Below are 14,709 nucleotides of genomic sequence, written 5' to 3'. Positions count from 1 at the left end.
AACCTTCAGCAGTGGCCCTAATGGACTTAAATTAAACTATAGCTTTCATCTGTCTAGCTATCAAAGCAACCTAGTAAAATTTAGTAAAACCCATGTAAAATTTAACTGGTTTATATGGCTCTAAGGTAGGAGCATCCTCTTTCATTCACACATTGGTTATCTGAAACCCTAAAAACAAATCAAGCTTTGTTTAGAAAAGATGCAGTTTTAAAGAAGGCTGTAATATGAAATGCTTTAATTAATATTCTCTTGTCAGTTACAATTTGAGAAGTTATACATCAATTCCAAGTTTCTTTTGAACTACACTACAGTCCAAAAGTGTGTCCCAATTCATCTCCCTATCAGAGCAGCTAAATTTGTGGACAACATATGTTGTTTATTTTATTTTCGCATGGATCATGTTCTCAGCTAATAAAACAAACAAGCCGCTCCTCCAAACCCAGATCGTTTTATATTTTTCTCAGTTTTTTACATCTTGTCATCTTTCTCTCTCTCTCTCCCTCTCTCTCTCTCTCTCTCTTCTCCCCTGTCCCCCTCACTCCCCACCAAAATAACTAGCACTAGGTGTGGGGCAAAAGTACCAATGAGCAACAGCCATCATTTATAATCCATCTTTTGTGGAAGGCATTTTGGATGAAATTGACTCATTTGCCAAATTCATAAAACTGGAATAGAGGAATTCCCTCATTCTAGCTGAGGATATTGCTGTAAAGAAAAGACCTCAGCTGCTTCAGAACTAGGGCTCTTTGCAATATACCTCCTGTAATTACAAAAAGCATTTAGACAAGTTTCTATATTTAAATTTTCTTTGAATATTTGGATGAGATATATTTGATTAAAACAAATTAAGTCCAAAGTTTATTTATATTTTTAGAGGCATGTTTATAAGTATCTTAGAGGTTACAGCTGAGAACTCCTATATCAAAGCAAAAAAGTTCCAGGTAAAAACTATTCGGCATATTTTTCTTCCAATAAAGTATCACACCACACATATTTCACAAACATTATTTGATTCCAAACCATGCCAGGAGGCTTTTGGAATTGATGATGGCATGTACAGCAGTAATATCATTTGTCAGATGTCAACTAAGATGTTTCTGTCAGAGGCTGGATCAAGACAGAGCTGATAGAAACACATATATAGCAGATAGTTAAAACAAATTAGGGATTTTATTCCTGATGCTATGATACTTATCCTAATAAAGTAGCATGATTTAATATGAAATACAAGTGAAAATATATACAAAACCAGCATGTGTTTTTATATATGTACAGTATATAAGAGTATAAGAAATAAAAGAAAGTGAGGCTTAACTTGCTTAATATTCCTACCTCCGAAGCCTCTTTGCCTCACTTTCTGCTTGTATTTTATAGAATAGAGTGGAGTGGAGTGGAGTGGAATGGAATGGAATGGAATGGAATAGAATAGAATAGAATAGAATAGAATAGAATAGAATAGAATAGAATAGAATAGAATAGAATAGAATAGAATAGAATAGAATAGAATTTTTTATTGTCCAAGTATGATTGGACACACAAGGAATTTGTCTTGGTGCATACGCTCTCAGTGTACATAAGAGATTTTTATTATATTTATTATTATATTTTATTATAGCTACTTTTCCAACAATTCTGGACAGCTCATGTAAAAAGTTAAAATCTCGGGTGTTTTCCCGCGTCATTAAAAGTCTGTAGTTAAAATGCTTAAAATCCTGGCTAAAATCCCAGCTTAAAATCTGGGATTTTGGAGGATTTTAAGCTGGGATTTTAGCCAGGATTTTAAGCATTTTAACTAACAGACTTTTAATGACGCGGGAAACACCCGAGATTTTAACTTTTTACATACACACACCTGCGAAAACTTGAGAAGATATATGTGTGTGTGTGTGTGTGTGTGTGTGTGTGTGTGTGTGTGTTTTCTGAGGTTTTTGCCGGTGTTTGTATGTAGGTCTTTGGTTATTCGGCTTTTCTCCCATGTAAAATTGGAAGTGTCTTGGCGACGTTTCGATGAAGTCTCATTTGTCATCTTCAGGCTGGTGCTTTTGGCTTCGTGCTTCTAGGAGCAATGTGTGATCGCAGCTGTTTCTTCCTTTTCACTGCCAGTGGGGGTGTGAACTGATTGGGTGGGAGCTTGGCTGTGTTCTGATTGGATGGGGGTGTGTTCTGTTTGGGTGGGGGCTTAGTTGTGCTCGGGTTAGTCTGAGTTGCAAGGGGATTTGAGCTGGTGAGCTGCATTGGTGTTGTTTGGCTTCACGTTCGTGGTCGTGCCACATGTTCATGGTGGGTGTCAATCTGCTTCATGTATGGATTGGAGGGGTTTAAAGTGGCTAATGATGCAGCTGCAGTCTGGCTTCTGGTCCGTGGTCATGCCTCATCATCGGTGTGGGTTTGAGTCTACTTTCCACGTGGATGTGTGGTGGTGACATCCTGTGTGGCCCTCATGAGTGTGGGTCTGGTGTTATTCCTCGTGTTAGAGACTCGTTAGTCAATAAGGGCGGGTTTCCAAATGGCTGGTAGGCGGGAGGTATTGTTGTGGCTCCGTTACCTGAGCCTGTGTCATCGGCAAGAGAGGACTCCGAGAGTGAAGGAGAGGAGTTGGCAAGGCCTCCCTCTCCAGGACCTTCCTCTCTGGCAATGCCTTCGGTGTCCGCCGAAGGGCAAGAGATAGGGCTGGGGCCAAGCACGTCCATGCAGCCACAGGTAGACAGTGAGAGAGTAATGAGTCTTGGCTGGATCCTCGGCAGCGTTGCAGAAATAAGCGCACGCAACAGAAGAAAAGGCGTGCCAGAGATTAGGCTGAGTCACTGGACCACACCCCACAGGGTATAAAAGGGGGTGAGGTGGCCATTCAGACTCTGTGACGGACAAAACTAACTACTATCGAGTCACAATGCATCTTTGGAAACAATATTATCGGCCTTGGATTTATTTTACGAACTGGACAATTCTTGACTGTGGGTATTTTGTTTATTGAGTAAAGTTCTTGGCAACCAGCTACTGGGTTGCTGCCAAGCATCTTACCGGAAGAATTGGTTGTCTGCCAGTTTATTTAACCCCCGGCTGTCTGTTTATGTGCGTGTGTGAGACAGGGACAGAACAGGTATCATCTCCTTTATTCATGCTGTGTGGGCATTTTTCTATCTCAATGGCTTCTCTGATTATTCTGTTGTTAAAGTGTTCAGTTTTGGCGATAGTTCTGGTCTTTTTAAAGTCAATTTCATGTCCTGTGGCTTTAAGGTGTTGGACCAGGGAAGAAGTTGGTTCCTCTTTTCTGACTGAGTTCTTGTGTTCTTCAATGCGTGCACTTATTCTTCTGTTGGTTTGTCCGATGTATGTGGTGGGGCAGGCGGTGCATGGGATTTCATATACTCCTTGATTTTCTAACTCAATTTTGTCTTTGGAGTTTCTTAGGATGGTGGATATTTTTCGGTTTGTGCAGAATGCTGTCTTGATGTTGTGTTTGTGGAGGATCTTGCTGATTCTGTCTGTGGTGCCTTTTATGTATGGGAGGAGGGCTTTGCCGTTTTCTTGTTCTCTGTCTTGGATTTTAGTGGGGGTTTCTTTTTGGATTAGGTTGGTGATCTTATTTCTTTGGAATCCATTGGATGTTAGTACGTTAGTGAGAGTGTGTAGTTCGGTTTTTAGGTGTTGTTCGTCAGCTAAGCATTTTGTTCTGGAGATGAGTGTCTTGGCTCAAATCCCCCTGCAACTCAGACTAACCCGAGCACAACCAAGCCCCCACCCAAACAGAAGACACCCTCAGCCAATCAGAGCACAGCCAAGACCCCAACCAATCAGAACACACCTCCACCCAATCAGAACACAGCCAAGCTCCCACCCAATCAGTTCACACCCCCACTGGCAGTGAAAAGGAAAAAACAGCTGCGATCACACATTGCTCCTAGAAGCACGAAGCCGAAAGCACCAGCCTGAACATGACGAATGAAACTTTGTCGAAACGTTGCCAAAATACTTCCAATTTTACGCAGAATAATATATATATATATATATATATATATATATATATATATATATATATATATATATATATATATATATATATATATATATATATGTAGGTCTTTGGTTATTCGGGTCTTCTCCCACGTAAAATTGGAAGTGTCTTTGCTCCTGGAAGCACGAAGCCGAGAACACCAGCCTGAAGATGACGAATGAGACTTCGTCGAAACATCGCCAAGACACTTCCAATTTTACGTGGGAGAAGACCCGAATAACCAAAGACCTACATACAAACACCCGCGAAAACCTGAGAAAACATATATATATATATATATATATATATATATATATATATATATGTGTGTGTGTGTGTGTGTGTGTGTGTGTGTGTGTGTGTGTTTTCTGAGGTTTTCGCGGGTGTTTGTATGTAGGTCTTTGGTTATTCGGGTTTTCTCCCGCGTAAAATTGGAGGTTTCTTGGCGACGTTTCGACGAAGTCTCATTCGTCATCTTCAGGCTGGTGTTCTCGGCTTCGTGCTTCCAGGAGCAATGTGAGATCGCAGCTGTCTCTTCCTTTTAACTGCTAGTGGGGGTGTGAGCTGATTGGGTGAGAACTTGGCTGTGTTCTGATTGGGTGGAGGTGTGTTCTGATTGGTTGGGGGCTTGGCTGTGCTCTGATTGGCTGAGGGTGTGTTCTGTTTGGGTGGGGGCTTGGTTGTGCTCGGGTTAGTCTGAGTTGCAGGGGGATTTGAGCCAAGACACTCATCTCCAGAACAAAATGCTTAGCTGATGAACAACACCTAAAAACCGAACTACACACTCTCACTAACGTAGAATCACATCCACTCGGAAAACCTTGGTTTTTAGAAAATAGATACTATACCTTTACAGGGAGGATACATAAGATGTGGGTGTGGCTTACTGATGAAAGCAAATGAGCTAGAAATAGATCTATATAAGTCTCCCACCTAGCAGGAAGAACTTGCTGGCTACCAGAAAAGAAAAACACCCAGAATCGAGTGGATGTGATTCTACTGAGCTAGGGCTGCAGAAAAACCTTGGTTACGTAGGGAAAACCTGGCTAGAGGAAACACACACACACACACACACACACACACACACACATATATATGTATATATGTATATATGTGGTATATAAGTAAGTGCTATTGCTATTGCTAATAAAAAACCCATATAATCCAAGAGGCTTCACTCACTCATGTCAAAGGCTTGGGGAAAGAACCAAGTCTTCAAGGTACTTCAAAATTCCAGCAGGGTAGGGACCATCTAAATCTCAGGGGAATCTCATTGCAGTGGGCAAGTGCTACTACAGAGAAAATGTGCTTCCAGGATTGTGGTAGATGGTATTTTTAATTGAGGTAATACACAGCGTTCCAACCCTGCCAGATTGGATTGACCAGGAGATACTGTGGGAGATAGATTTGAAACAGATGTCAAGCAGCCACAGTTTATGCCATGAAGAGCTTTATAGATAACAACCAGTACCTTGAAGTACACCCACTACTGAGAATCAGTGCAGCTCATGAAACAAAGCTGTTACATGAATATACTGTCCATCACTGCCTATGCCATTGCATTATGGACCTGCTGAAGTTTTAGGTGGTCTTTAAGGCAGCCCCATTAAAGCACATTTCAATAGATAAATTGAGGTGATTAGGGAATGGCGACTATATGAAGGGCCTGTCATGTAAGAAGGCACAATGTGTGTACCAGATCATTGAGCAGGAGCTGTCAATCCAGGAAGACCTCCACATTGTACAATACTTTTATGCATCAAAAGTTAAGGATTAATGGAGAAAGACCAAAAAAGAGCTATGAGGGAAAAGGTTTTAGGCGGCAACCATACAGAGTGTAGAATTATCACCTAGACAACACAGAACTGAACTGAACTGAAACTTTACAAATCTTTCAAAACATGTTGTGAATGTAGACTAACAGCTATGCCTGTCTGTCAATCTACATGATACCAGGCTGTCATTCTATATCACTATAAATGAAAACAGCTTCTCATGCAATACTGCTAGTGCACATCCTCATAAGGGAGAAATGCCAAGTTATTTACAAAATGAGATACTCCAGCTTTTCCTCTATCGGAAATAGAAGAGTTGGTCATTTAAAACGTTAGACAGGATTCATCAGAATAGCAATAGCACTTAGACTTATGTACTGTTTCACAGTGTTTTACAGCCAGGGCCGGATTTAGATGAAAAGAGGCCCTAGGCTATTCCACTTATGAGGCCTTTCACCTATAGTGAAAGTGTAATTTTAATTTTGCTAACAATTTGAATGTAGGCCCCTCTTGATTTTGAGGCCCTAGGCTGAAGCCTAGTTAGCCTATAGGAAAATCCGGCCCTGTTTACAGCCCTGTCTAAGCAGTTTACAGAGTCAGCATCTTGTTCCCAACAATCTGGGCCCTCATTTTACCACTTTAGGGAGGATGGAGGATCTTAAGCAGTTGAGAATCAAACTACTGGCAGTTGGCAGAATTAGCCTGCAAAATTGCATTCTAAATACTGCGCCACCACGGAAGTCTGTGAATCAAGGTTAGAAAAAGCATGGAACTACATCATTCCCTACAACCTCAGATTAAACTTTGGAATTTGCACAAATCTCTGGGAAGTTCAGGTAAGTGAAGAACTTTAGAAAATTGCAATCTCTGTAGAAGCACTTAACAATATTAAGTCAAAAATTTTCACTAGGATTTTTATTTCTGTCTATGTGTTGTGCTGTCTCACCACAAATTCCACGTTCTCATCTTCTACACTGCCTTAATATCTAGATCAATTTGAGAAGTCTTTTTTTTCTTCCCTCACAATTGATAAGGTGAGGTAGTCACCTCACCCTACACATCACCAGATAAGTCACTTTTCAAATAAGTCAACCTAACCCAAGTTGGAAACTGTCACGTTTCAGTTATTGGGGTATGCAGTGATTGCAAATTTACTTGTTTCCTTCACTTATGTTAGAATACATTTTCTCCAGGCACAGTATCCATTCTTCTTGAGGCACAGATGTAAGACAGGTCACCTTTGTCATCCAATCATTATCAAAAAATCTCTCTGCTGTTGGCTGATTTCAGGTAATGCCACCAGAGGTATTACTTTCATCCTTTCTTCCTCAGTGCATATTCTTGTCACTAATGCCTTTAAATCTGAATCAGGAGCTTATTTCCATGCTATTTGCTTGCTGTAAATTTAAAACACATTTCACCCTTTGTCATTCTACCGACAGATCTTGTATATATCCATTGAGGTCACCTTTTTTAGTCTCTTTAGTTTTGAAGGTACTTTAAAACAAAGCTGTCACCATAGCCAAGCTAGAAGTATATAAAGTAAGATGAGACAAAAGTACACCTTTCTTTTAAACTGATGCCAAAGATTTGATATTGGTCAATTGATCCACACCATTTCTACCTTGGCATTTCATGTCTGGTAGTGATAATATTTTTGCAGACCAGTTTAGTCATAATCAAATAAACACCTATGAATGGAAATTGTATCTGTCGGTGATTGCCTTCATCAAATTATGCAGGGCAACTCAAGATTGACCTATTTGTATTACCAGACAAATGTAAATCTTTTGCCGGAGGATTGTGATAGACCTCCAGTTCTTTGGCAATATCTTCATTTTGTTTCTTGGAATAGACTCCTTTTTTACATATGTACTCTTCTGATCAAAATACTGGTGAAGATACAAAAAACTGGCAATCACAGCCACCTTATTGTTCCATCCTACCTATCTATATTCCATGCCAATCCATTTCCTCTCCATTTCTCAAAAATTTCTATTTAGATCTAATTCCTGTACCTTACAGGACAGAGGATTCGCTTTCTCTGATAGCTGTGTGTTATTTCAGTAGGAGCTTTAGCAGAGGCTTAGGAACTCAATTACCAGTTCAAATGGGGAGGGGGGCGGGAGGGGGGAGAATCATTGAGAATAAATTCCATATAAAATTGACCAAATCACAAAACATTGAATTTTCAAAAAAATGGAAATCTTTGAGGTTTCGATGGAATACTGCTACCACAATAATGCAGGATATAAAATTAAAACTACCAAAATTGGAGTAAGCAATTTTTACCTAAGAATTGGAGTAAGCAATACATACCTAAGAAAAATTAAATCTTAACTGGTTGTTTGGACAGATTCCCTAAACAAACAGTTAGGGTTCTGAATATCCTCAATCCTCAAAAAATTACCTTGTTTGATAATAATATAAAACATTGCAGATATTTATAATCTGATTACCAAGAAAAACAATGGTTTCACTCAAAATTAAAAGGTAGATAGGGGAGATTATAATTTCTTCCACCAGCACCAAGCAAAACATCTTAAATTTGTTTACTAGAGTTTGCATCTGACAGAATTTCTGAAATAAATCTTTCTTCATCCCTTTATTTTATCTTTTTTCTTCTTTCCCCTTTTCCAAAATGAATCTCTCTCATTCTCTCTCTCTCTCTCTCTCTGTAGAGAAAGAACACAAACATACACAATTTCTTGAGTCATAAAATTATGCACATATAAGTCTTATACACAAAAAGCTTTTAACAGAAATTAAAACAATAATTTTATAATATATATTTTACTTTTATAATATATATTATAATGTATTTTATTTGAGGATAGTAGGACCACATCTAAGATTTTGACATTCATTTTATATAACTCAATTTGCCTCACTGCAGACTACATGATTTCTTAGTTTCTGAGTTATTGTTTCAATAAGCATAGATGCAAATCATATACGTGATATTTTTATACTAACATATATTATACTAACATAGAATGTATGTTTAATACATTGCATAGAACTTGACCAGGATTGACATAATTCAGATGACAAGAACTGTATATCCTATTGCATTTCTGTTTTTCATTAACTCAAGAGAATAAAATAAAATATGGGAGAAACATATCCACCACTTCACACAGAAATTTTCTTTATACAGCTGGGCTTTGTACAATTCTCATGAATTTCAATGGGTAGGAAAACTACCCAGAATAATGTTCCTAACTTTATTCCTTCTATTGATCAATATATTGTGTCTTATTAATTACTAGGCATATAAATATTATTAATAACTTGAAAACAAATGCTTTAGATGATGAAGTAAATGGGCTTTATAAAATTTTGTTATAGAGGCAATGTTTATTTGGCACATTCTCTTAAAAAAAGAGGACACAATGAACTGCATAAAAAACTGTGTCAAAATTACAGAATAGGGCCCTTGGTAACTAAAGTAACATTTCTTCAACAAATCAAATCGTTTTCTCAGCTTACATGAATATACAGTAGCTATTACCTTAAATTTAACCTCAAAATGAACACAAACTCACTGTAGAGATATGAAGACCATATTGTATCTGTGTAGTCTGCAGAGATTTTCTTCACACAGCTTTCTGTGCTGAAATATATGATACACTTGAAAGCTAAGGAGATTGCTTCTGAATAGACATCACAAAGGTTGATTACATTCGTATATCAGTTAGCTAAACCCTGCAGGCTATTATTCCATTAGATGTGCTTGTCCACTTTTGCACTGTCAGAAAGTTGATCATTTAATACAAAATGCCCATATACAATGTTAAACTGTAAGACGTGCTTTTAAAAAAGCACAAGACCATGTATTTAAAAATAATCTTAAAATAATAACTGTTTGGGTTGCATCTTTAAACATATGTATTTTTTTAAAAAAAAAATATTGCTTCCTTTTTCTTTTTTTTTTTTTGCCTTTCCATTTTTTAAAAAAACTCAAAGTGGGCAATTGCTAGGTTTGAAGAACCTTTACATTTTAATCTATAAGGAGTTGAAATGTGAGTTGAACACCCTAGAAATCCTGAGGGCTATAATGGCTGTCAAAGTCTCCAAAACAATTGAAGCTATTATAACAAACCCTGAATTCCATGACAGAATGATTAAAACCAAATACAGGTGATTCTGAGGAGAGGAGAGCAGAGCAGAGCAGGACTTGAGTCTTACAGCTTTCATTTGCTTTGTAATCTGCATCTTTAGAAAATATTAAAATGTTGGACTTTTAGTCCTGAGACTGGAAAGCACTAGAGGCACAAATTCTGAAAGCCAGACTGTTACTGCTACTGCTCCTGCTGACTAGGCTGTTGCAGCTGAAAAATATTTTGCAATGAAATTTTTATATTGGTGAACCCCAATACAAAATGTTCTTATCCGCCACAAAAAATTATTTTAAAACTACACAATCATTTTAATTTCTCATAGATTTCCCTAAGTCTTGTTTAGGAAATACCTTTTATGACAACCAATACATGTAGAGAGAGTGAAAGCAGATAACTTATGCATTTTATATACATAAAACAGAATTCCTTTCACTATTTTGCTCAAGTGATTATTAGGACAAATTTCTGGAATCTGCTGCTTCTTCCTTGTATAATTGGGTTTTTGCTCTATCAACCTCTCATACATGATCTGATTGTAGTTACAGAATTAAAGGATAGGGTTCTTAACCGAGGGACAGAAATTTCCAAGAACAACTCTTATTTTGATCAGTAAGCTAGACTTTATGAAGCTCAGCAGGAAATCAGTTCAGTTTGGAATATACACAAACAAATCAGCTGGATAAAGGCTGAGAAACTTCAAGTCACAGCAACTCCATAATAAAAAAAAAATGCTAAGGCTTATTTAGCAATATCTAGAAGGCCTTGTTTCCTTATCAAGTAAGAAATGAAACAGAATTAATGAAATGTAATAATACTTCAAAGGGAGGCGTGATGAAGGACACAATGCAGTATCTTGTAGCATCAAGATTAAGACACAAAGTGAAAGACAGGAAAATGTAGAAGATTATTGAACGTTTCCTTTCTTTCATTTTTAAAATTAACACCTCCCAAAGAAGTTGAAGAATACTCATGAATTATATTTGTAAGCATGGAAAATTGTTTGGAAAGGAATCACTAAAAATATTCTCCACCTTCACAGCTTTCAATGCCCTATCCAACATAATTCAGTAGGACTCTCAACCCTTTTAGGATGTCAAGACAACACTGTGTAAATGAACAGGAAATTTATTTTCAAGAAAAGTCCTTAAGCTATTTTGTTCCAACTGCTGTTGCTATGATTGTTGTTATTATGGTTGGTAACACCGTCAGATAGATAGTTTAGATTGGAGTTGGCATTTGCATCCATCTATCAAATTCTTCCTAAAGAATTGACTGCATCAGCACCAGTTAGCCATTTGAAAGTTGTTAGTAAGCAGTAATTGTCCTGTATTTGCCAGGTGATGCCCCTTTTGTTGGATTGTTCATTACCAGGTACGTTTTGCCAAATGTTAACCACGCTTCCATTTCATCTCCTTGCAGTATGTTATTAAACTTCTTGATAGTGAGTGGGTGTAGACCGGTTAGGTGTTTCAACAAAAAACTATGCAGTTCATCTTCACCTGATGCCAGTCAAATCAAGATTTTCCTTGACCTTTTCTGCACCATTTCTGCTATTCTTTCATTTCATGTTCTTTTTTATTTATTTCCTTCATCCAAGCTGTACATTTGTTGCATTTCTGGGGTAGTCCCAAAGCTGCACTCAGAACTTCACTGTTTCTTCTTATGTCAACTCTTGACTGGTGTCAGCTCTTGACTGGTTTACTGCAGTTGTCCCCATTTATGGATTGCTAGAAACTGATTTGACAGAAATTGAAGATTCTGTCTATAGCATACAATACAAGCTTTGTATCTGATGATCTTCCTGGCTAGAGCTGTTATTTGCTCTGTATTGTTTCCATTGCTTCCTTAATCTCCCTTTCTAGATGATATTTCTTAATCGGGTATTCTCTGGTCTTCTTGTTCTTCAGCTTCTTTTCTTTCATTTCTCCCAGCTTGCTTACATCTACTCAATCTGCTCCATTTCTGAAATACATTTATCTGTTTGTTGCTTGGAGCATTCCTGTCCATTTGGGATAGACCATCTCAGGTTATTGCAAATTAACCTCAATAGCTCAGTAACTACTTTGAAGAAGTAGTATTGCCATTTCAAATGAGATAGTACTTACCATGCACTCTAATAGTTCTATACCTCTCTTTTTCAGCACTGCTAATATAGCATCACAGTGTTATATAATCTTTGCTTTATATAAAGAAGATTATTGGTTTGAAATATGGCGCAAATACTTTTATTATATTTGTTTTTTTGAATAACTAGTTTTCACACAGGATTTTTTTTTTTAAGAAAACAAGTTCAGGAGTTTATTGTTTAAATGCTTTTCTGTTACTTGAAAGAGAAGAGTTTCTCCTTTCCCAGATCTCAAACAGCCAAAACAATTTTTTTTCTTTCCATTTATTTCACAGCAATTCTGTAAAATAATTATGTTGCGATACTGTGACAGTCCCAGAATCACTCAATAAGCTTTTGACACAGTTTTGTCTTGAATCTGGGTCTTCTCTGTTGTTTTTCAAAACATTAACCACTTCACAAACTCGTCTTGAGGGCCTATTATTTTTAATTCATTAGTTATTAGTAAAAATTACAGGTGACTAGTAACACTAGGAGTTTTTTTAATATCAGTTCACCAGTAGTACTGACAGAGAAAGTTTTATTTGTCTTCAATTGATTCATATGAGAAGTGACCTCTAGTTTATACTCCCCATAATGGTTCTTCAATAGGCTTTATATTCATAATACCTTTTAGTGGTCGTAGTCAGTGCTTGGATAAATCTTCATATCATTAATTCAAATAGTAAATGGAAAACCTTCATTGTTTATTGGAATAATAAATATGATCTTATTAGCTATATTTTATGACAAGTGCATAAATCTTAAATATATATAAATGTATAATGTTATCTTTTTAATAATTTAATAAATTATTTTTGGCGCTAAAGATTCTTAAGCTTGAGCTCAGCCAATTTCATTACAACCTAGTTTACTATTATTGTCATGTCAGTTGCCCACAGGTATGATCATGTTTGCATAAATCTTACGTCTTGACCGAATTGTGTTCAAAATATGACGTGTCTAGAAAAAATGGAATAAATAAATATATGTACCTGATTAAAGATATATATTAATAATGATGTAAATACTTTTACTTGATATAATAATGTTGCTCTGAATTATCTCAATGTTTCTAAAATTACTTGTATTGCAGAAGATGGATTTTGAATCAGTTTGATAACCTTGAATTCTGTGAGGTCTGCCAAAAAAATTATATGACTGTGACATTCCTTTCCCTTTCCATTGGCATATATCTGTTGCTGATAAATTGAATGTGTTGAGGACTGTTGGAAGGAATACTTTATAAGAGGCTTAAACAAATAATGACAAAGGGTTTCCCTTGAAAATGAAACCCTGATTAAAAAAATATTGTAAACTGTGCAGGAATAGCACTGGTCTGGAAGGGGTATAGTCACCATTCACATTGTGCCCTGTAATTTACTTAGGTAGATGTTACTGATCTATATATTTCTAATTTTTTAGATGCCCAACAAGAAGAAAAAACTGAAGATATTAGCTACATTCCAACACCTGAAACAACTATCTGGTACAATATTTTGTATATCTTGCTCTACTGTATATCCAAAATACATTTAGTTAATGCTTGTGGAAATAATATAATCTGACCTTCAATCAAATGTTCTTTTATTATATTTGTGTTGCATCCAATGAAATTTTATTCTTGATGAAATGATGAAAGTTAGTAATGTATTTTAAACATTACTAGTTTAACTGAGTTTTTCACAGTTAAAAAGCTAAATGATTAATTACATTTCACTCTTTTTTAATTTTGCAGAATCTATTGAAGAATTTCTAAAGCTGATGAATGAATATGAGGAGATGCTGGTTCAAACATACTTTGAAATGTTAAAATCGGACCAAATAAACAGGCTAATCAAATGAATATTTTAATATGTTTAGCTTTTGTATTCGTAATACAATAAATAAGTTCCAAAAATTTATTTATAAACATAGTTGACTTTCTATCCCATGTAGTTAAATAACTGCTCTAATTCCTATTAAAATAAACTAATATATTAAAATTCAACATCTGACATGACTAATATTTATAGTTTTCTTTCATGCTTTATTATTTCATTTATTAGAATCATAATTGAGTGATATTATTAACAAAATGAAATCACTTTTCTTATATATATTTCAGTTAAAAAGTCTATTTTTTAATGTATTTTTGTGAGCTTGGGGACTTTATATAACGATTAACATAGTGAGTTAGGAATAAGCCAATCATGTCATAACATATCAATACATTTTGTTTAAGGAATCAAAAATGTCCTATAGAGTATTCCAATTTTAGGTTAATTTAAGACAATTAAGGCATCTGCCCTGTGGGAAAACCTGTGTGGCTACCATTTGCTGGCATTCTGGAAGACCTTAAAGACTTGGCTATCCTCGGGCTAGGGTGAATAGAAGAATAAAATAGAATTAGAGTTGGAAGGGACCTTGGAGTCCAATTCTATGAACTCCCTGCTTAGGCAGGAAACCCTATACCGGTGATGACTAACCTTTTCTGAACCGAGTGCCCAAAGCATGTGTGTACATGCGCGAATGCATGTGCATGTGCCTGAACCCCCAAAATGCAATCCACTTGCGGCCCCCATGCATGCAGCCCTTCCCCCCACATGTTCGTGGACCCCTGCATGTGCCCCGCCCCTCGTATGCATGCATGGCTCCCCACACACCCTGCCTCCCACGCATGCATGGCAGAGACCCGATGATCAGCTGGCCGGAGGGAGGCACACATGCATG

General features: G+C 36.7%; 1 protein-coding gene across 1 annotated transcript in view; it reads left to right on the top strand.

The window, feature by feature from the left end:
• TTC29 (tetratricopeptide repeat domain 29) overlaps window positions 1-13,777 on the top strand; it is a 103,299-nt gene extending 89,522 nt beyond the window's left edge. Inside the window, exons 10-11 of the mRNA XM_070948667.1 lie at window positions 13,423-13,486; window positions 13,736-13,777. Coding sequence (XP_070804768.1) covers window positions 13,423-13,486; window position 13,736 — 65 coding nt within the window. The 3' untranslated portion in view covers window positions 13,737-13,777. The remainder of the gene's footprint in view (window positions 1-13,422; window positions 13,487-13,735) is intronic.
• Window positions 13,778-14,709: the final 932 nt, after the last annotated feature.

Source organism: Pituophis catenifer, unplaced genomic scaffold (genome assembly GCF_029215685.1).
Source record: "Pituophis catenifer annectens isolate HBS135680 unplaced genomic scaffold, rPitCat1.0.hap2 SCAF_8, whole genome shotgun sequence".
NCBI classification, from domain to species: Eukaryota; Metazoa; Chordata; class Lepidosauria; order Squamata; family Colubridae; genus Pituophis; species Pituophis catenifer.
The sequence above is the reverse complement of the archived record's forward strand: the minus strand, read 5'-3'. Positions and strand labels throughout refer to the sequence as shown.